This window comes from Canis lupus, chromosome 19 (genome assembly GCF_011100685.1).
Source record: "Canis lupus familiaris isolate Mischka breed German Shepherd chromosome 19, alternate assembly UU_Cfam_GSD_1.0, whole genome shotgun sequence".
Classification (NCBI taxonomy): Eukaryota; Metazoa; Chordata; class Mammalia; order Carnivora; family Canidae; genus Canis; species Canis lupus.
In genome coordinates this window covers 44,108,662-44,133,319 of record NC_049240.1, presented here as the reverse complement: position 1 = coordinate 44,133,319, position 24,658 = coordinate 44,108,662, and the positions used below count along the sequence as shown (strand labels likewise).

At 32.2% G+C, this 24,658-nt stretch overlaps 1 protein-coding gene across 1 annotated transcript in view; it reads left to right on the top strand.

Annotated features, from left to right (window-relative positions):
• Positions 1 to 24,286, top strand: part of LRP1B (LDL receptor related protein 1B) — a 1,959,891-nt gene extending 1,935,605 nt beyond the window's left edge. Inside the window, exons 87-91 of the mRNA XM_038565111.1 lie at positions 10,240 to 10,316; positions 16,879 to 16,969; positions 17,919 to 18,063; positions 20,897 to 20,995; positions 22,454 to 24,286. Coding sequence (XP_038421039.1) covers positions 10,240 to 10,316; positions 16,879 to 16,969; positions 17,919 to 18,063; positions 20,897 to 20,995; positions 22,454 to 22,594 — 553 coding nt within the window. The 3' untranslated portion in view covers positions 22,595 to 24,286. The remainder of the gene's footprint in view (positions 1 to 10,239; positions 10,317 to 16,878; positions 16,970 to 17,918; positions 18,064 to 20,896; positions 20,996 to 22,453) is intronic.
• The last annotated feature ends 372 nt before the right edge of the window (positions 24,287 to 24,658 follow it).

Here is a 24,658-nt window from a genome sequence, read left to right as displayed (position 1 = left end):
GAGCATACAAATCAGAAATTACAACTATGTAGATATTGGCATGAGGTATACAGCCTTTAAATTTAATAATTTAATATTCATAATATCATCATTTGCATTAAATTAAGTTAAATGATGTGTAAATTTTATACACATCATTATGTCATTTAATATCCCAAGGAAGCTTTTTTTTTTTTTTTTAGATTTTAAAATAATCAACTTACCTTGCAAAAAACAAGGAAGGAATAAGGAAAAATCTTTTGAGGCAGTAAAAGGAAAACATAAAAAATAGATAACAAACTAAAAAGGAAGTGGATTTGAGGAGAAAACAAAGGTGATGTCATATGAGGTGATATCTATGGACAATGTGTGACAAAGCAGGAAGTATCATTCTCTCTCTCCTGTTACTATAAACTAAAAAACTGAAATGCGTGAATTGCCTATGAGGAGGGGAGGAGAGACTACAATACAGGTCTGTCTGATTCCAAATTCACACAAATGGCAATTTGTATCCCTGCATACCAGCATTTTAATTTCAGACAATAGTTTAAATTAAATGATTGAATTAAATTAATTACATGTATTTTTTAAATACTTTTTTAAAAAATATTTATTTATTTATGAGAGACACAGAGAGAGAGAGAGAGAGAGAGAGAGAGGGAGAGGGGGGCAGAGACACAGGCAGAGGGAGAAGCAGGCTCCATGCAGGGAGCCCGACGTGGGACTTGATCCCGGGTCTCCAGGATCACACCCTGGGCTGCAAGCAGCGCCAAACTGCTGCGCCACTGGGGCTGCCCTTAAATTAAATTTAATTGCCATATATATATTTTTTTTTCATCAGGCAAGCACTTTTAGAATTTTTGTCATGAAAGAAAAAGCATTTCTTTGTTGACTGCATCCTGAGACAAGAAATGAAATATCACACAATTTGTATCATTGAATAAGTAAATTTTTTTCATGCCCAAGTTGCTAGAATGAGATCATCTGATTTTATAAAGGGAAGAATTAATGAATGAAAGAGGAAAGGTAGGGAAAAGAGAAGCCAAGAAAGAAGGAAAGAAGAAAAAAAAAGAAGAAAGAAAAGATTTGCCTATTACTGTGGTTCTTTTATATGAAGTGTTTCCCGTAGTGGATCAATATTCCTTTTAGTGAGAAATGACTGACTGACAACTAATTGAAAGCAAGTTCTTATGAATGGCGCTACATATTCTTCATAAAATAAGCACCCCATATGTTTATGAAACTTCTCTCTATACAGTCGCATATTTATGTGTTCAACCATGCATCTTCCCTGCCTTGTGGATCTATTCATTTAGTTAAATGGCAACATACACACACTGACCATGTGCCAGAGACTGCTCAAGAAATAGAGACTACAGGGATGCCTGGGTGGCTCAGCAGTTGAGCATCTCTTTGGCTCAGGGTGTGATCCTTGGGTCAGGGATCAAGTCCCACATCTGACTCCCCACAGGGAGCCTGCTTCTCCCTCTGCCTATGTCTCTGCCTCTCTCTTTGTGTCTCTCTTGAATAAATAAATAAATTTTTTTAAAAAGATAGAAATGATAGAATACAAAGATGAATAATACACAATCCCCACCTTAAGTTCATCACAATCTAGCATAGTTATAGGCAAATGCATGTTTTAGATACTTATCATATGGAAATATGCATATAGAATGTACCATATTTATGATTGTATGCTGACCAAATGAATAAAAATGTTTATAACCCCAAATTGCAGTTTTCTCCATAATGTAAAATTATGTAACTGTAATATTGTATGGCATTTTAGATTTATTGAAGATATTCTTCTCTACTTCCTAAATCAATTTTTACCCATTGCCTGCATAAACCTTCTTACCTTCAGTCAGAAAGTAATCAACATTTGGATTAGGAAAAAAATGTGTTAATGGGCATCTTTTGTCCTAAAGTCTCCTTGTTTCTGCCTGCAACATGATTCTATAAATGTTGAACAGACCTGGTGACTGTTGTATGACTAACATCTACATGAGATATACAAATTGTTTAATTCATACTGAATCTTGACTTTAACAAATCATTCTCAATCTATCTCATATGTCTCTCTCTCTCTTTTTTTTTTTTTTTTGATTACTTGTTTTATTTTTTAAAACAATTAAATGTAAAACAAATATTTTGAAAGTTTAGGTCCTAGATTTTGAGGAAGGCTGAAAGGTGGTAATTGGGAAGCTGATATTGATACTAACACAGGGTCCCTTAATCAAGTACAAATGATTGATGGGAAGCTTTCATGTTAGCTTTTGGAGAACATGTAGTAGTCTTGTAAGTAGAATAAAGGCTATGCTGAAGTATCAGAAAGCAGAGACCGTTTTGATGTCAGAATCATTTTTCAGTGATTTGGGCTATAAATTAGTCTGACTAACATCAATTTCCCAGCACATGAGTAGTGCAATAGAAAGTAAATTAAATATATTTTTTTAGAGAATTAAAGTTATATTGGACTTAAAGACATTCATACACTCAAAACCTTGTGATAACACTTCCAGATCTTCCTACCATTGCCTCAGATTTGCATGGGATTAATGTATCTTGAATGATACTTAAAAATGTAACAGTTAGATATGCCAGACATCCTCATAATAATTTGTTTCAAATTTCATCACTGGTACCACACAAAAGCCCTAAGAAATAGGAAGGGCATTCATGAGGTGTTTTTTTTTTTTTTTTAATAGAAATATTCTTTATTGTTCACCTTTATCTTGTGCTAAATCACAAAATATTCAGGTGGTAAAATAGTTACTTTGTGTCCATGGCACTAAGCATAGAGAATCCCACCCCTTATGGTTTGGTAGCTTTTTAAGACAATTGTAGGATTGGCCTTTTGTCTTGGCAATGTGTAGAGAGAGCCCTCTTATTGTATTACAGCATACATCATGTTTTTCCTCTCACCTTTAGCTATAGCCTTATAACCACTGTTTCTAACGTAATAGCCTGCTTTTAGGTCTTCAGTTACATCCATCATATTACTTAATACTAATTTTATTATTATTCCTATTCCTTTTTATCTGGTGCATGTACTCAGTGAAGTACAAATTGTCTACTCAGTCTAAAAAACACCTCATGCTTTTCAGATCTGCTTTCAATAAAATTTTCTGTGAATATCTAGATGATAAACTTTTTCATTACTATAGATTTCTTTTTTTTAGTATTTATTCAGTCATCATTTCACACTTTGGTGGCCATTTCTGCTCAAGTAGCCTGTGCAAAATTATATGTTTAAACATTTCTAACTTAAACCACTCAATCTTAACAAACTTCCCTTTATGGGTAATTACTTGGCAAACTAGATTTCATCTTTTTTTTATTCTACCTTTCTTCTTAAAATAAATCACTTTTAAAAATCCATTCTATTAATTTTATTTCTTTCATTGCCACCTTTTCAATTTCTTATTAATTTTTACTTTTCCTAAAATAATTACTGGTCAGATATTATTGAATATCTTTTTTTTTAACTTTATCACGTTAACATTTCTCAAACCAAGAACCCTTTCTGATCGAATTCTCTTAATATTAAAGTAAGATTAGTTTTGTCTTACTAATCTTATCAGTACTAGATAACACAATGATTTAATGTAATATTTTAAAACAATGAATTATATTCTTATAGAGTAGAATCAAGTATACTTATAAAAACAAACATAAATTTAAGCTACTACCTTAAGCTTTCTGAAAAAAAAAAAAAAAAAAAAAAAAACAAGGTAATACCTGCCTGTTCCCATGTAAGAAGTAACAGTTAAATTTAGATTGAGAATAGTACTGCATAAATAGAAATTGTAGTGCAAAATTGTATGTAAAAAAATACCAAATAAGTGAAATATAGGGTCAATAGTTTTGGAAGTTCAAGAGTGGACTGAGTAATAATATAGATGAATTTATAGATAATGGATCTTTAAAGATATATTAGACACACGTACAATATTTTGGAACCAATATAAAGATGTGAAATTGATGTCAAGAAGGATATAAACACTCTTTAATAATATATTCCTCAATTTCACTGCTAGAGACAGAATGTTAAACATTTTGATCACAGGTCTGAGCCAATGTGGTAATTCTTACAAATCTATGACTCAAAAAAATACACTATTTCCTTTTGTTCAGACAATATTCTGACTTTTTATTGAGAAATTGGTACTCTCCTGGGCATAAGGGACTAAAGAAAAGCATTTCTTCCTACTCCTGCATTGAATTAGAACGATCATGGCATTGTTGCAGAAAACAATAATGAAATAATGACATCACATTTTATTCCTCTACTTAAGCTATTTTTTTTCCTGGCAAATTATTTGAATATGCACATCCTCACTTCACATAGTAATTCCAACTCCTAGGTTATTACAAGAGTGAGTAAGAGTATTTTTCGTATGAATATACTTATCCTAAGATCTGGCACAAAGTTCAGCAAATGTTAATTGGATCTTATGCAAAATTTCACATCAAAGTGAGTACAGGAAATTTAGGGGGCATGTTACAAAAAAATATGAATCATTATGTGTATATGAAATAATTTTAACTCAGAAAGTCATGAAACAATAATATATTGAAAAGTGTTTTACAATAAAATTAACAAACCGGTGAATAAATATCTGTCTAAATACATAACATCTTACAAACTACTGTTCGCATGGAGAAGGCACAAAAAATACTGGGAATTACACAACAGTATAGTGAGTCAAAGTGAGTCAAAGTGAGGCACACCATGCAAATGCAGTCATTTCAACACCAGAAATTTGCAAAATTAATTGGACAAAGTATTTTGCCAGTGCTTTTTTTAAAATTTTCTTTACAGAAATATGGAAATAGTACTATATAAATCTAGTGCACAAAATGTAGAATTTTTCAATTTTTCTAACTGAAGCTTTTGGAACACTAAAGCATGCATGACACTGTGCACAAGTTTTCTAAAGTTTCTTTAATCCCTTTGTGCCATTTTTTCCCCTGTGAGTTTTTTTTTTTTTCCCTGAATGTCTCTATCATCATGGTTAATAAGGGTAGCCTAGCACATATATTGAGGAGGAGAAATTCAATTCCAAATTACTTTAAGGTTCACCTTTGAATTTTACTTTGGTCAGAAGAGTCCCATGACCTTTAAATTTGATGAAAAAAGGGAGTAGATATTAATCTCATTATTTTATTTTGAACTTCTCCCAAAGCAGGTGACTCTAGACCACATTTCTGCAATATGACATTTGTAGTCCATGTAAGTTGATCATTGTTATACAGTGAAAGGTAGTATCTCAGATTTTACAACACCTGTCGTATTTTGTATCTAATATTCTCAATTCTCAATCACTGTACTACTTCAGAGATAGCAGTATTTTGGACAGTTTAATTATATGGCTTGTATCTATGCTTACCTGTAAAAACTGTTCCTTTTAGAGATTATTTTTTATCCCCTTTATATTTGCTAACCTGATTTTGATATTCTGAAAATGTTTACTATTCTTCCTAGTAATATCTGTTCTGCTATTGCCTTTACATGAAGGTATTCCCTTGTGATACAGAATATTACAATTGAAACAGAGTATATTATAACTATACAATAATTTCACAAATTTTTAAAGGACACAGTAACTACTAACTATGTCCTCTAACACTACTTTTCAACTAACTGCATATTTTATGTAGTAACATTCAGATGAAAATTAGTTATCAAAATCAAAAACTCACTCAGCTTTCTAATACTATGTAAAGAACTTTTACCAATATAATTTAATCTTCTGAATAATCATGCTGGGCATGCATATTATTATTCTCACCCAAAATTTTTTTAAAAGATCAAATAATATTTGATATAAGGACAAAGTCTATGGGACTATAGCAATAAGTTGTCTCAAATATTTCTTGAAGTGTGATTTGTGAATTACTTGCATCAGAATCACTTCATCAAAGTGAAGATTTCTGGTCCAAACTCCAAGCTGCTTAATGAAAATCCCTGATATATGGGACTCTAGAATTTCAATTTTAGCAATTTTTTTCAACTGAAAAAAATTTGCTATTAGTTCATACTAATATAGAACATAATGAAATATCACAAAATATATTAGAATTCAGACTATTTTATACATATAGCTATAATGTAAGCGGAAGAATAAGATTAAGAAAATAATGCAGCAGTAAATAATCTTCTTTTTAATGTCAATAGCCTTAGAGAGAAGGGAAGAAGTCAAAAACTGTAAAATCTATAACACTTTACCAGGCAGCTATTGACTTCAAGAAACTGCTAGGAGCCATAAAAAAAGAATGAAATCTTTCCATTTGCAATAACATAGATAGAGCTAGAGAGTATAATGCTAAGTTAAATACGTCAATCAGAGAAAGACAGATACCATATGATCTCACTCATGTGTGGAATTTAAGAAACAAAACAGATGAGCAAAGAAAAAATGAGAGAGAAGCCAAGAAACAGACTCTTACCTGTAGAGAACAAATGGTTACCACAGGGGAGGTGGACAGGAGGGTGGGAGAAAAAGAAGATGGAGATTTAACAGTACATTTATCATGATGAAAAAAAATGTATAAAGAACCTGCCAGAAGCAATATCTTTATATGATGATGTGAAAAAAAGAAGGATAAAAGATAGTTTAGATAAATAAGTCTTTCTCTACCTCTTTCTCTCTCTCTCTATCCATGTTCCAACAACACTTAGTTAAAATTCACCAGTGTTAAAAATCTTAAATAATTCAGACTGCCATAGTGGTAAACACATAAGAAAAAGAAGGGGATTTGTATTGTCCTAAGGTTAAGGATAGTAGGAAACAACCTATAGAATAATTGTAAAAGGAATGACACAGAAGTGTTTGTGCTGGTAAGGAATAAAGTAAAGGCAGGTAGTCATCTGTGGAGCTCAGTCAGTTAAGCATCAAATTCTTGGTTTCTGCTCAGGTCCTGATCTCATGGCTCATGAGATTGAGGCTTGTGTTGGGCTCTGTACTCAGCAGGAGTCTGCTTGGATATTCTTTCCTTCTTCTCCTCTCCCTCCCTCCCTAAAATAAATAAATAGGGAATCCCTGGGTGGCTCAGCAGTTTAGCGCCTGCCTTGGGCTCAGGGTGTGACCCCGGGGTCCCGGGATTGAGTCCCACATCGGGCTCCCTGCATGGAGCCTGCTTCTCCCTCTGCCTGTGTCTCTGCCTGTCTCTCTGTGTCTCTCATGAATAAATAAATAAAATATTTAAAATAAATAAATAATAAACTTAAAAAACATTTAAAAATTTATTTTAAATCTTGGGAGGTACACGAAGGCCTTCCTTGAAGACAATTATCTGAAGATGACTAGTAGGGAGCAGTGGATTACAACAGTACAGATTAAAGGTGACCAGGGCATGGACTGTGGATTTTACTTGAGGAATAATGAAAAAGAGATGCCAGAAATATCATAGTCAGCACGGTAATGCAAATGATTCAGTGAGGAATTGGACAAGAAATTTTGATGATCCTCAGATATTCCGATTCCTAAATGTTCTGCCCTTAATAGCTTTGATCGTTGTAGTCTATTCAGAGTATAGAAATTTATGAATTTCTTTAAAGATGGTAAAAATCCTTGGTCTTAAATCAACCACTGGAAGAAGAGCTCGTGGAGCAGCAAATGCCTTAAGTAGTCATTTTGTAAGGTAGGCAACAAGAATAATGACTTCTATTTGATTTAGTATCTCAAAAGAGATAATTTTTAAAAAATGTAACAAATGTTGAACAGTAGAATACATTTTATCTTTGGCCATAAAACATTGTTTTATAAGGAGTATAGGGAAAATTGCAAGGTGATCATCAGCTTATTAAGATGTATAACTGTTAAAATTATTTCTCCAGCACAGTCTTTGAGAGTTTTTTCCAGTATGTAATAAGTAAAATATTCCTTGAAGATTAGGAATTTAAAAGTGGTTCCACAATTTAAAAGAGAAGAGATTTATTACCATTAGTAGGTGATTTCTTTTATCCATCATAAATACTGGGTTCCAAGTTCTGGATAAAATAGATAATTAGTACAGTTCAGAATTACCACTTGTCTTACCTAAATAATTCCAGAGTTTGGAATTGAGAATCACACTATCCTTATCTTCTTTGCTTAAAAATCTCTTTTTATTCTTCCGGGGTTCTAAAGCCATATATTTCATCACTTCCTAAAGTAATTAAAATATGTGATGTTCGTGTCCAAACACAATCTGGTAATTTAGCATTTAATCCTCCTATTTTGAGCAATTTCACTTTTTGACTTCTAAGCATCTCAGTGTAATGATGAGCCCAGAGGTTCTTATCTCTAGTAATAACATAACAAAATGTATCTCAGGTCATTCTTCTTATTTAACATGAACCCTGATTTAGGTTTGTTTTTATTTGGTTATCAAAGAAGGTAATGTAAAGAGCCAATCTTTATATTTTAATCAGTAATTCAATATGCCTGCACAAAAATAACCTTGAATACATAAGCTACATAATAAAATTATTAAGCAATCAGTATTGGTCTTTTTTCCATTAGTATGTAAAACTTCCTCAGGAAGATTTGACAAATGTGACAAATTCTTTCTATGTAAAACAGAAAGAATTTTGCAATGATCAGAATTCACTCCAACAACATTTTACAAAATCATCCTAAAGACATTATTTTGTATTATCTGTGGACTGTGTCAAGAATTAGAAACTGTAAAGAATTGGAACAGTTATGTAGATCATCATCTGTAAAACCACAAGTGAGGAAAAGAAATGACTTTTAAAAATCAATGATTTTATCCATTGTTCACTTTATTATAATTTTGTAAAAGTGTGCTCATTCCATTACCTTACTTCAGGAATGTAGACAGAGTCATTGACCCGGCCTTAAAATTTATTTATCTACTTTAATGATTTATTGCATTATGGTATATAGTAAATGTGTATAGGAAATAGATACATAAACTTGTTATAAAAAATCTAAACAAAAAGGTAAGATGATGCATGATGACCTAATAATAATATGATATTAATATTCATTTAAACCATAATCCATACTCATACTTTTACAATATCATTATTAATCAAATAACTATATTCTTGAATGATAACATTATTGTCAATTATGCTGACATTAATATATGCTTTAATGAAACAAATTTTTGTTTTCATGATTTGAAGTTTTCAGTCATGATGATTTTATGAGCTTTCACCCATGTTTTTGGAGAGCCAATGCTGTCCTCACAGATATCCCAGATAATTCACATGGCATCATCGAAGCCTAGTTCCAAGCACAGCTTCAGCTATCTGAATTGACTATGACATTATTGGCAGAAACCTTGAAATTGCAGTTATTTAGTTTGGCCACCATGCCCAGAGAGATCTACTTGAAATGGTTCTGGAAGCTGTTCTTTCACTGTGTGCAACTATTCTTAATATGGTGACATTTGACAGTCATTTTAAATAAGAATTGAAGCCAATTAAGCGGTCTCTCTGTGGATTTCCTCTGACAGATGCACAGAGGCATCTTGGGCTAGCCAATAGGCATTATTGAAATGTAGCTAAAACCATTCCAGCATTTATTTTGATGCATCCAGCTAATTATATGGCTGTGATTTATGTTTAAGTAAAGGACTTTAACCAGATCTATTATTTTCACCCTCTGTTAGACTTTTCATCATAGTGTCATGGTACCTATATGGGGAAGACGGCTTCTTCCACTAAAAACTTGGGCACGTTTTCTTGATTCCATAGAGACAGAAGTCTGATTTTAAATGGGAATGGACTGCATTTCCCTATGCATGATTAGAAGAGTAAAAATTCTGCGGTTTGAACTGAGACAGATGACCATTTGCTGTTGGGTGTTTAATTAAACTTTGGACATAGAGCAGGCCAGGGGAAAAAAAGTCCCAGAAACTTAAAGATCGATCTGCTTGACAGGCCAACTCAGTTTTTATTGTGGCTACTTGCAATTTTCAGTACTTCTTAAATTGATTCCTAATTCTTAATTAAGATTTCAGTTTTGCTATAAAATATACTAAATTTAAGTTTTAACATAGGATAAGAAAAATGACTGTAAACCTAAATTTTTAAAAAAATTTTCAACAAATGACGTCCGGTTGAAACTACCCTCCACATACCGGCAATATACAGGACATTAGCAGAACTCTATACCTAATATTTATGAATCAGTGATGGCTGGCTCTTCATTTCATTTGGTTAAAGTTATTATATTAGCAGATTTGTGAGTTTTATTATAAACCAATTTTTCTTCTTTATTTTTTTAATTTTTCTAGATGCTCCACTAACTGGTCAGGCACACAGTGTGAGAGACCAGCCCCAAAGAGCAGCAAGTCTGATCATATTAACACAAGTAAGTTCTTCAGGTTAATATCTTGGGTGGTGGGTGTTCCATATGGTGCAGGAATTGTATTGTATGCCATGACTGGGGGACTTGAATCTTGGAAAGTGTCCTTCATGGAATTCTGCAGGAGATGCATTGCAATCCAGTTGTTTTTGGAAAGATGGAGCACTGAGCTCACCTGGTAATAGGTTCTAGCATTTATGTGCTCTTTCAGACAGCAAACTTGGGGGCAGTTTTCAGAATGCACATTGGCAAACCTAGCATAACCTCTTCTGGAGAAATGTACATCAGCACAAATAGCACAATGCATATAAAAATGCTCCAGGAAAAAAAGTAATTCCATGTTTTAATTAGAGCAAAGTGTATTTTCTTGAATTGCATTTCAGTATGTTGTTATAAAGCAATCTTGACTGGTAGACTTAAGGAAAAATATATTAACAAGCAATAAGAATCGTGGTTGATTTATTGCTTCTTTGTCTTCAAAGTATTGGTTTTGAACTGTATTAAAATATAGCTCAGCATTTTACAAATCGCTTTATGCAGCTGTAGTCTCAGGACTACATCTGGATATGAAAGTCCATCTACATCATCATTGTGTGTGTCTGTTGTGTATATTTTTAACAACTTTAAACGATTTTATAAAGATTTTCAAATTGAAAGTCAAAAATAAAGTTTCCCAATTCACACATATTGTCATGCATTTTATTATGAGAGGAGAACTTTTGAAATATGTAATAACTAGTAAGTGGGTAAATATATTCTTGAAGAAGAAAAGTAGCTTCACTGATGGACAAATGCTTGCCTTACCAGTTTTCCTCTGGTGGAAAAAAAAAAAAAAACTTCATGAAAACAAAAAAACATATCATGGAGTTTGTGAAAAAGGAAAGACTATAAAAGTGAAAAGAATGCCATTTTTGTACCCTACACTCAGGTTCCCAGTGTCCTATTCTTTCTTCCCAGGATCTAGAGCTCATACACATTTTGCCAATAATAGTTCTGGAGGCACACTAATTTACGTATGATTTTCCAGTTACAAAACTCAACAATAATTAAGAACATTGTTTTCCTTTTTAGATTTATTTATTTATTTACTCATAACAGACAGAGATAGACAGACAGACAGACACAGGCAGAGGGAGAAGCAGGCTCTGTGCAGGGAGCCCCATGTGGGACTCCATCTCCGGTCTCCAGGATCACACCCCTGGCTGAAGGTGGCACTAAACCGCTGGGCCACAGGGGCTGCCCAATAGCACTGTTTTTAAATGAAAAATGCATTTCAAATGCATTTGAACCTATGGAACACGCTGAATTTATAAGATGAGAATTATGAAGACAAGTTATATGTTAGGCTTTTATTTACGTCAATCTCTCAATTATCTAAGATGACTGAAATACATAGCCTTTTAAAGAGTCGAAAACAATTTTAAATATTGATAAACTCTGAAAGGAAAGAAGGATATAAAGTAGCAGCACATCCATTCAATTTTCAAATTTTACATAAGTTCCATCCACAAAGGAAAGTTTGGTGTTTGGAAATGGTTTGCAGGAGGGGAACACCAGATGTTTTTATTGGAAGGTGAAGTCTCCAATTATTTGCAAGGGCAAAAAGCTCCCTTACAAGGCAGATGTCTCTAATCACATACAGCAGTTCTAAAACAGAGACTGTATCAGACAGAAAGAGTCGCAAGTATTTGTAATCCTTTATCAAAGACTCTAATGTCCTTCCTTCCATCACTGATTTAAAGTCATTAAATTTAATAGAAGTATCAATGCACATTGAAAGGGCTATTAGCTATGTAAATGTCAAATTTTCTTAAATTTGAGCAAAGTTGACCACATAATGACACTATTAAAAGGTTCTTATCAGACATTTATGCTTACAGAAACTTGCCTCAATAACTTTGAAAGAAGGGGGAAAAACTAGTTAAACTGATCCTACGTAAGATAAAGCCCAGTAATTTTGAATGGTTGTCAAATGTTCCCCAAACTTGGGGGAAAATCATCTGCCCGATAAGATAGATAGACACTTTAGCAGTGTGTTTTCAGGTCTGCATTTCCACTAACAGTGAAGCATTCCATAATCACTGGACCCTGGAATAATAAAGAATACACTGCTTCTGTTGGCCTGACTGCTGTAGGCCTGCATGGAGATTTACCTTTCTAATTGATGCACAGCTTCTTAATCATCTCTGAGTACTCATACTGATGTTTTCTGGCCTTTGTTGTTTTAAGTATCTAAAAAAATCAGCCTGTGGAATTAAGTGGATCTATTATCCTAGCATGTTCTGCTGAGGTTCCACTTAAAAGAAGCTAGTCTGACTCTTCTGAAGTTATTTTGAAGAGTTTTAAATTAAATATGATAAAATATTCCTTGGGCACTTCTATTTAAATTTTACCTCAAGTTTTAAGGGAGTGGATGCTCAATTTTTGAATTATGCTATTCGTATTTGCTAAAATAAAAGAGGATAAAAATATACTCAGCATTTGTGAGGCAGTAATATTGAATGCTCTGTTTTAGTGCAGTGACAACAGAGATGTGGTATCTGTTACGGAGTTGTGTTTCCTCTTTTCTTATTTTGCCCTTATCTCTTTTATACCATCTTGTTTTAAAATAGAAAAAATAACTAATTATGTGCACCAAGGAACCAGCAATTTGCAGATATAGAGAGATAACTGAAACATGCAACAAAATAATGCTTTGTCCTAATTCTTCCAAATCAAATATTTATTAAACCTCAACAAAGTGTCAAGTACTGAATGAGATCCCAGAGACGAGTGAGTGAGACAGACAGTGCCTCTTCAATGAAGCTGAGGTTCTAGGAGGGTAAACAGAAATAAAACAAGCAAGGAAACGAATGAGTAAACATGGGGATTTATGAAATAATTGTAAGTTTTGATTGGTTTTGTTAAGGAAGCAAAAATAAAAGCAAAAAATAGAGAACGGCAGAGGAGATCTGAGGTCAGGAGTGATTTCTCTGAAGTGATGATATAGAAGCTGAGATTTGAAGGATTAGGAAGAGAAGAAGCTGAGGGTATTTCAAACACAAGGGACAGACAGTAGGTATGGAAACCCTGGAACAAGAAAGAGAGATGCTCAAGGGACTGTGCTGGGATCAAGGGGATGAGAGAGAGAGTGATACAAAGTGAAGATATTTTCTTTATGATTTTTGTTTATCACAATGCTCAAAAGAAAACATCCTAATCACAAAAACATATCTACATATTCACATTTACACATGTATGTGAACATGAATTTAAGAGCAGAATATATAGCAACATGTCAAAAGAGATTAATTGTAATGGCATATTTAATGCTTATATTTTTCCACTATAAATTCAACCAATAAACAAAGGTTGAGATTGTCTCGCTCTGACTTCCATGATACTGAATTATTCTGGTTCTCTTCTTACCCTTTGAAGCAACTCTCTTCTTTGTGAGATACATTTTCCCTGTCTCTTCTTGAACAACTCATTCGTCACTTACTCTTCATGTTGGTCCATAATTCTTGACCCCACTTACCAAATTTATATCAATTACCCCTAAATTTCTATTATCAATCCTGGTTTGTCTCCTGAGTTTGAGACATAGGTCCCACTGCACAATTTCTATATCCATGCCCATGGCAACGTCTATATCATTCAGTATTCCGTGGAAATCTTAAGTTCAACATATCCCCAAATGATCTCACCTTCTTCCCACACTCAAGCACAGTGCTATGGCAATAATATGTTTTTAATTATTTAATAAACATGTATGTCACACTTTCTATATAATAGACCATCCTATTTACATTACTATGAGGTGGTATTAATGATGACATTCATTTTATGGATGAGTGAACTGAGACAAAGATAACTAATTTGCCCAAGTAGAGTTGTCAGTAAGCTGAGATTTGGACAAAGATGGTCTGGCTCCACCGTTTATTATCTCAACTGCTGTGCTATCCTGCCTCTCCCAGAGAAAAGGTCTCTTCAACCTAACAATCTGTATAAAGAAAGATTTGTGTTTTATGTGACAAGGTTATCGAGATGTCGAGATACCCTGTCCATCTTTAATAAGTACCAAATGTGCTTTTTAAAAAATCAGCTTAGAACAATCCACCAATAAGTTACAGCTAAAAAAAATAATGACCTGCAGTAAACTTTGATTGATACATGTTACAATATATTTGCTGCTATATATTCTACTTATTTTTTAAAAAATCTTCTAATTCTAAAGATATATGTTGTTGCCAATTATGTTCCTTGATATAAAAATTTTATAAAACCCAATTTTAAAAACTTGCCCAACTGCCACCCTGCATTATTTACTGGCTACACTAAGCATTATTACAGTTTATATATATATATATATATATATATATATAAACATATTAGAATTCTAGGTTCTAAAAGGGCTATAGTGTAAGGAGTTGGAACTGTCATCACAAATGGGACAAAGAAAAAGAAAGAGATAGGTAAATTTTTAGTATGTATATATATAACAGCATTTCTACCTTAAATCGGAATAGAGGAAACTACATAGAATAAGTAAAACATATTTTTAAATAATGTACAATTGGCAGTGAAGGGAAAGTAACTTTGTATACCCTAAGACCAGAATTCGTAAGTATTTTATATCTACCAATTTACCACAAATTATAAGGGAAAAAATATAAATAATAAAGTAAGAATATTTATAAAGTCATGATCAGTCAGTTGAAGTCATAGTTTATGAAGATACCAAGCTGTTCATTGGTATTTAAAAATTTGTGAATAAATGTTAATTACTATCCAAGGTGCCAGATTCTCTGCTTTCATTAACTACTAATAAATTACACATTCATATAAAGTTCACTTTCCCAAAACCTAGAAGGTAATATAATATCAAACACATGAAGTTGTTGTATAGTCTTGGTAAGAACATGAAATAATAAAATTAGTTTTAGGGACCCCTGGATGGCTCAGCAGTTGAACGTTGCATTTGGCTCAGGTCATGATCCTGGGGTTCTGAGATCGAGTCCCAAATCGGGCTCCCTGCATGGAGCCTGCTTCTCCCTCTGCCTATGTCTCTGCCTCTCTCTCTCTCTCTCTCATGAATAAATAAATAAAATTCTTAAAAATAAATAAAATAAAATGAGTTTTACATTTTAGGAACTGACTAAATAAAGCAAGTCTTTTTTTTTTTATTGCATGGAAGGGTTAGTTATTTTACTTTTGTAAAGAAAGGAAGATTATCTTATATGTGAGATTTCCTTAATAAAGACTTTTTGGCATTTTGGTAAGCAATCTCCAGTATGGACTATGTCATACTGATATCTTCTGTCTAGAGCTATCAAAACTGATCTATGTTACTGTTTTATAGACCTTATGCAGCTGTTTATTGTGCTAAATATTAACAATTTTTCTACCATATTATTTTTACATGTATGTGTATTTGTAGAGGAAAATTCATATATTTCATAATTCCTAACATTTCATTCTTGAGGCATTCCAGATCCCCACAAAAAATTTCAATTCCTTTTGGGACTCATTTGTTTTAATTTTAAGCGGACTCAAATGAATCAACCAGATGCTTATTCTAAATAGACAAAGCTTTTGTCTCACAGGCTCTAGATATTTGTCTGTTGGAAAAATTAACATTACACTGTTGATCAAGCTACTTAATACTCTGCTGTTATTAAGAAACCCTCACATTCAGTTTTCTTCCTGCATAAATGACACAACGGTAGGTGTTTTCCCGTGGATCACGTTAGCAGCAAAGGGGCATTGTCTCCTTCCTCTGGGAAGACAGAGATAGTTGCTCTTATTACCAAGGCAGAAGCAGAGGTTCTCCTCCATTTTGTTTCTCCCCTATGCTCAGATGCATTAAAACTAGACCCAGTTTCTCTGACCACTCTTGGAGATCTATTTCTCAGATCATTTATTCCACTTGGAAGATAGGTGATTATAGCCTAAGATCATTTTTATAAATACATGAAAAATGTGAAAATGGACATTTACAACATAAGGCCAAATCCTCAGATTTATTTTGCTGACATTATTCTTTAACTGGAACTTAAGAAAGAGAATCCCCCTTGCCTCCCTACACCCCGTTTTAATAGCCCTGTATTATAGATCTCCCTGTCTCTGTTTTATTGGTGAGAAGCAGAAGCCCTCAGTTTTAAATAACCTATCCAAGGACTCACTCTAAGGAAGATATGAAACTGATATTAGGCCTATGTCTATCAGAATCCAACACTGATGTCCTTCTAATTGGCGAGGCTGCAATCTGACTTGCCGCGTGTACTCCTTGAAAGTAAATGTGTGTAGTGAGAATCACACTCAGACTGACAAATCAGTATTTCTAACCTCAAGAGATTTAACTGCAACATATTAATGAAAGATATCTAAAGAAACATTTCCAGCAGATCAAGTATTTAATAGGAGAGTGATTTTTCAGTAACATGGATATGAACTAAGAATATAGATGTTTGGCCTGAGCTTTCTTTTCATGATATCAATGGTCAAATCATTTGATATAATATTCAGTTATATCAGATTTTAATTCATTTTATTTATGTGTTCACCTTTTCATTTATTTATTTTTCAGGAAGCATTGCCATCATTGTGCCTCTAGTCCTCCTGGTGACTTTGATAACCACCTTAGTAATTGGTTTAGTGCTTTGTAAAAGAAAAAGAAGGTAAGATTCCATGGTTTAGACAGTCAGTAAATAAATTACACATATAGTTACAGATATGTAGTTATGTTTCCCCTTTAATTTTAAAAATTCTTAACAACATGATTTAGTTATTCCAAGTGCAAAATCTTGTTTTCAAACCATTTTATCCTTCTGTTTCATTTTAAAGTGAGTATAATTTAGACAGTTTTCCCTTGTTATGTTAATAGAATGGCTCTATTTATATATTCTAACAAAACTAACAAGAGGACATGTTAATTAAAATTTCAGTTGAATTTTACATCTGTGGTAATTTTTCCATGAAACAGCAAGAATGTCTGAAGTGCATCCTATTATCTTAATGTGTAAGATTAGTGATATCAATACAATGATGCTGAATATGTCTTTTATATCACATGTGTGCATTTCATTCACAAATTCTGCATTGGTATAGTTTATAAATTCCTCAAGGTGTAATTTTTCAATTTATGTGAATATGCAGTTATAAAGATCTGGAAGGTATATGTAGTCTATAAGGTTATTATCTAGAACCAAGTGTTTGTGAGAGTTTTGTTTTTTTTTTAAACGGATGACTTGGGGATTGAAATTTTATTTCAAAGATTCTTTATCACTACTTTTAGTCATGATTTTCAGAAATAATAGGTCAAAGTGAATTTAAAAAATAATGAATTAGTGCATATTCAGTTTCAATTAATGTATTAATTATTTAATAGGAATATGTTCCAAGTGCATTTTTTGCAGTTAAATCTAAATAATTTGAGGAAATAACTTACCACATTAAGACCCTTTTTGTTCTTCTATGGCTTGAGAAATATCGTTTATTTTTAATGCACTTTATTTATGAACTCTCTATGAGTTATATTGTCAGTAAATGTACAAATATAATAGCTTTATGTATCATGATTTTCATATTGAGACAGTTTACACTTACATTAATGTTCATATATTCTAGGACAAAAACTATTAGAAGACAGCCTATTATCAATGGAGGAATCAATGTAGAAATTGGCAATCCATCTTATAACATGTATGAGGTGGATCATGATCACAACGATGGAGGTCTTTTAGATCCTGGTTTTATGGTAGATGCAACAAAGGTAATATGTTTTAAGATGATGAAGAGTAAGCATTTACATCCCTGAGTCATTTATCTGTAAGACAGTCCTGAATTTTAATATTTCCTTTATCTCATGTTATATTAAATAACTTAAGGATGCATTGAATATTATAGTCTCTTTTAAAGAAAAAATAAAATTATGGACCTGAAGCATGAAGTTAAGATAACATGTTTTAGAATATATGTATTTATTCATTCATTTAGTTTATAAATGTGTGTAGTTTATTTAAAATGTCTTACTCAAATGTATTTACATGATAAAATATCTAAATATACAGCCTAGTATAAAAATACTGTCTGATTTATTTTTTAATAATATAAAGAGTGCAGTACTTCATTGCCAAAGTAAGTATTTTATTTCCAGTAGTGTTTCACTGATTCAACTAAGCTGTGCCCTGGATTTGTTTGTAATCAAATTACTTTTGGAAAATATTTTTTTCTGCCATGATAGCCTTCTTATTGATTTGAGTCATGTCATTGATACACAAAGCCGAAAAATCTGACTTTTTTTTGGTAAATTTTCTGTTCTTATTATATGCTCAGATGAGCAGCTTTAAGGAGAAATAGATAAATAATACAATTATCCATATAAAGTAAACTTGCAAAGATCCACTACACTGTATTATCTTCATATTTTACATGATAATTATGGAATATTTTATTGTGAATTAAGAACATTTGTTTCCTATTATGGAATTGATTTTTCTTAGCGTATTCATTCATTCATTAAATAGTTAATTTATTTTCTGATATATTAAAGGTCTTTTGCCCTAAATCCACATTTACATTGTAAATAATCACAGTGACTGATCTATCTCCAAATGGGTTCAACTTATAGCAACAGCTGCTCCCAAAGATGTTGAATTGAATAGGGCCCCATACATTCAGGCTAGTTCTGAATCCATAGTGAGACTGAAATTGATGGTCAAATATTTATTTCTCCAAAAAGGAATCAATTGTTGCTGCATGTATAAATCTTTACACTATAAAAGGATATTGTAGTGATTTTTTTCCTAATTAGAAGTAAATTTGTATTTACTATTAATAATTAATTAACTCCTATATTTGAAATTGTTCATGAAGTAAATGTGGAACCTTAAGTCTTGCTGTTTTCCACTTGAAAATGAAAGACTATACATATGGTACACATTGTTATTTGACAATTTATCTACGAAGAAGAAAGACATATTAAATAATAGACTTTTCTTATTCTTTGAATTTTTCTTAGGAAAAAGTACAGTGTATATAAGTAGTATATGAACTGATGAGGACATACTTTATATACTTTTCAGGAGAGTTCTCATTTTTTCCCCATCATTTTTATTTCTAGTGATAGAATTAAGCCAATTTTAGATACTTAAAGAAAATAGCTTTTTAGTACTCCATTTAAAATTTTTTCTATTTACTCTAGGAAGATTAAACTATGCTTCAGTGCCCCCCAGATATACTTTTAATGTACTTTACACATGACATTCAATAGATATTTATTTACCAATTTACTGACTGATTGACCAAAATTACATTAATGTGACTTAGATGGCTGAGTCTAGCTAGCTCTGATTTTTGAAATGTAAATATGAATTGTTGCCTAAGAAGTAACTACAAAAAAACACAACTAGTCCTAATAGGTATTTAGGACTATTTGGAAAGCAGGGGCTACACTGAAGCAACCTTAATGATCAAATATTTTTCATAGAGTATCTGCTGAGTCATGATGGTTTGATATAGTCATGATGTGATCAAATAAGAACTGTATTACACATAAAAATGATTTTATAGAGCATTTTCATTATTTTCAAAATGGATAAATGTATACTTCAATCATACCTTTTAATCAAAATAATTAAAATAGTAAATACGGTTAATAAAAAAGATTTGACTATGGAGGTAATCACAGAATAGGTTGAAGATCACAAAAAAGAGAAATTAGTGTTTACTGGTTTTATCTCCAAATTCATCTCAAACCTTAGATTATTTTCAATATTTTTTCAAAGAGATCTTTGTGGGGGAAAATGAAGAGGCAGTATTGACCTATGTTTATATTTAAAATCTTTTTCTGAGACCCTTGCCCTTATCTCAAACTTTGTGACTATTCATTGTTAAGAATTGATAGCTTTTTTTTTTCAATTCGCCTTTAATTTACTTCAAATTCGAACATGATTTTTTTATGCTTTTCAACTTTTTATCTATTTTTCCCCCTTTTGGATCGCTATCCCAAATATGAGTGTACCCGACTGACTAATTCTGCTCTTAGACCCAAGAAAATCTAAAGTCAATGTTCTTGCACGGAGATTTAGTAAACCATTTTAATTAGTAATTCATCTGGAGAGTCAGATTTCAAAAATACAGAATTTTTTTAAATGCCAGATTTTTATTTGTTTAAAATACAGAATGGTGATGAATCTTTAATTGGAAGCAGCCAGATATTTGAGTGTTCAGAATATGCTACTGTCAGAACTTTTCAAAGTGACAAACCTTATAAGTGGGGGAGGCTTGTGTATTTTTCACAGAGCGGTTAGCAAAGATATGATTTCTTTGGGAAAGATGAAGTTAAATAAATAGAAATGTATGGAGATTACTTGAGGCATGGCATGTCTATCAGGAAGATGTACATATTAAAACTGTCTACTTTTGAAGCACAGATCCAATATTAACAGTTTTTTTCTTAGTCTATTAAAGTTACTATGAATACAATGTGCCCTAGGGCTAATGAGCATCTTTATGCTGTTCTTATGACTTACTATGAGTTTATGTCAATGAAAATCGTTCCATGATATTAGATCGGAAACTAAAAACTCTCTGTTTACATACAGGCCAGGTATATAGGGGGAGGGTCCAGTGCTTTCAAGCTTCCACACACAGCGCCGCCCATCTACCTAAACTCTGATTTGAAAGGACCACTAACTGCTGGGGTGAGAGAAGAAAATTCATTATTCCATATCCATTCCATCACAGAAACCCTCGCAATGAAAGATGATGGCTAGACTTAGATAGGGCCTGTCTTTAATTGAGTTTTTAATTAACAAGAGATTTCAAAACAGCATTAAAATCAGAGGCTTATGTTAGACGTCCTGCTTATGCAAGACTACATATAAAACATGTTATCATTTTAGACAAGCTATTAAGTAGAAATATCTCTTCTGCTGATTTTGAAAATGTCATAGCACTTTAACAATAAAAAATGAATATTTGCTATTTTTGGAATTCTCTAGCTAGAAATTTAAACTGATTAATTTAAGCTTAAATTCATGTTTGGTTTGATTCACTTCCAATTAATGTTGTGTTTAGTATATGTAAGTTTTATGTTCACTTAAATAAAAATATACTACAAAATATGGCATTATATTGAGAAATTAGAAGTGGTCTAATAAAAGCCACTCTTATTTATTTTATTTTTTTAATTATGTGACTAGTTTCTAGAGGAAAGTACTCTGTCTTAGGTTACATAGTTCATGGAAGATAGAAGAGGGCTAAAAATAAGGGTATAAAGATTCGCAGGAATGAGTATGTTCTCCCCTAAACATCTCTCCCATCAGCTGTTTTCATTCTCATTTTTTATCATGTTTGTCTCATTTGCATGGCTCAAAGATGATATGTTTCTTTGTTGGAACTAAGATTTAGTGTTCTGCTGATGAGAAGACAAAACAAAATTAAACAAAAATTAGGCAGTAATTTCTTGTGTTAAGTTGCAGTTAATAAAAAACAATGAACGCTGCATGTTTTCCAACTGAAATAGATCACTTTTACATGTATCAGTTCTACTTTAAAGTGCTCTAAGTATGAAAATTAAGATGACTGTGAACATCACAATTCCTTGGAAGAGTCCAAAAGTATTTCCAATGATAATTATGTATGAGTTGTTTGAAGCAAAAATATTGTCTATTTTAAAGTCTATCCCACCAATATATTTTACTATTATTTTCTTTGTTTTCCTGATTTTAACTTCATATTGAAAAAATTCTAAGCCTCAAGCAATTTAGATAATTTTCTGTAAACACATCTTTCCTGCCACTGCAACAGCAATAAGGGACAAATGTACGGACTGGAAATAAGATGATTTAGTTTAATGTTTTATGCTTTTAAATAAAGTCTCAGTGAATATTGTCTTCACTAAGATATCCTCAGGCTTTTACTATTATGTCAAAGTTCCACTTAGATTCACAAGTTACCTGAAAAACGTACAATTATGTTTTTATCTAATACCTCACAAAAGTCAACTGAAGTCTGTAAACAATTTAAATTACATTTATAAACTATTTAGAAAATTAAATGTATTGCATATAAATGTTGTTAACATTAAAAAGACATCCTAGAAAATAACTAATGTGATCAAAACTGATGAGAAAAATTTATTTCTTTTCCTCCTTCAGCCAACAAATTACTCCAATCCAGTGTATGCAAAACTGTATATGGATGGGCAAAACTGTCGAAACTCCTTAGGAAGTGTTGATGAAAGGAAAGAACTGCTTCCAAAGAAAATAGAAATTGGGATAAGAGAGACGGTGGCATAATCAGCGATACCTTTTATATGCTGTATAAATGTATAAAATATAAGGATTACTTTTGTATGTTCCAACAGTATTATACTTGTTTTGGCATCAGCATTACCTCTTTCTTTATCTTACTCCTGGTTAATTGTTTTCTGAGTTTTCTGGGTTTTATTTTTTGCTGATGACTATTGATTGACCATTTGTATGGTATTTTTATGAAAAAGAACTGCACTACAATACAATTTACAACAATGCTGCTGATATGACTCACCTTTGAATTTGTTAAAATTACAAACAACATATTCCTTTGTAGTGTGAATATGAGCAATCTATTTTATATGAACTTTTTTGGTTCTACTTAATCAACAAAAAGAATCTCTGCACTTTTTCATTATATGGTCTGAAAGCTGTAATACAATGTCATTTTATTTTTCCATTTAAATTGATGGAAGAATGATTGAATGGTCAACTCTCTTCCTTGTGTCCATTAAGATTGATTCAGACTGCTGAAAATACCTAGCCCTCACAAATCCAGCGTCACCTGCTTTGAAATTAGCCTTAGATTGCCAAGTGATAGATAAAAATTTTGAGGAAAAAACTTTTAAAAATATATACAATTGATAATTTGCATGAACACCTACGACTACATTTGCCAAAATTTAGTGGACTCTCTGTGATATACTAAACATATACACCCTGTAAACAATAGTTATATTTAGGTGATAGAACATAGCAAAATTATAACCAGAAGTGGAAAGACTACATTTGCTATGGATAAGACCTTTCGTTCTCCCTTGGTCCTGAGGTGAATAGCCAGCCTGGAGCACAACAGGGCATTGGGTCTTCATGCCTTAGGAAGTTCTTCCCAGTCATGTGCATTTTGTGGAAGATTAACCCAACCCTTTACCACACAGGACACTGAACAATAATATATAAGCACACAAATTGATGACAATTTCAATGATGCGAATGCGTTCTCTTTGCTCGGTCACAAGAGGCAAAATAACCACTATCGTATAGAGTAATTAGTAAATATTTTCAATACACAGTATGACTAATCCGTTATTGCCCTATTCAAAACATATTCTTAAAGAACTTTCCAGGTTATCGGAAAACAATTACCTGCCCATAATCAAAGGTGGAGAGTGTAAATGCTGACCAGTTACTCTGGTACTCTGGTTTCTTCCAGTTATGCAAAACACATGGACGCCCCCCCATTCACTTTTTTGTTTTCAAATTTTGATTGAAACAAGTACGATTTATTTAAGTTGTATAAAAAAGGATAGCATTTTTATACAGATATCTTTAAAGGCACAAAAGATTTATTCATAAGGTATGGAGGGCTTTTTGTTCCTCTGATAGACATGACTGACTTTTAGCTGTCATAATGTATTAACCTAACAGATGAAATATGTTTGTGGTTGCTCTTTATCCCTTTGTACAAGCATTAAAAAAAAAACTGCTGTTTTATAAAGAGACTTTTTGTTGTACTATGTGCATGCATACTACCTATTTCTAAACTTTGCCATATTGAGGCCTTTATAAACTATTGATTTATGTAATACTAGTGCAATTTTGCTTGAACAATGTTATGCATATCATAAACTTTTTCAGGTTCTTGTTTAAGTACATTTTTTAAATTGAACAGTATTTTTCATTTTGGTTATAATAGTCATTTTGCCTATGTTTCTACAATGAAGTGTTAAATACTTTATAAAAAATTGTTGACTGACTTATTTAAATGAAATTCTACATATTTAAGTGCTTGTGTTGGGTAGTTTTTAAAAGTAAGAAAATCCCTTTCTTTATTGGGTGTAATATCCCTAGAAAACTATTTTACTCGACATGAGACATAATTTTTGTTAAATCCTTAGAGCATACCTTCTGAGTTGGATAGATTTCATTGCATCATTTTTAAAAGCACAATAGAGAAAGCATTTTCTCTTTTCTTGAAGCAGAAACATTTTTCTGGCTTTATATTTTTCCCCCATCTTACATTGCTTATTACAGATTCTTATATTGTGATAGAGAAGTAGGCTATATACACAGTAGCATGGTGATTGTGTTGAAATAAGCCAAAGCTCT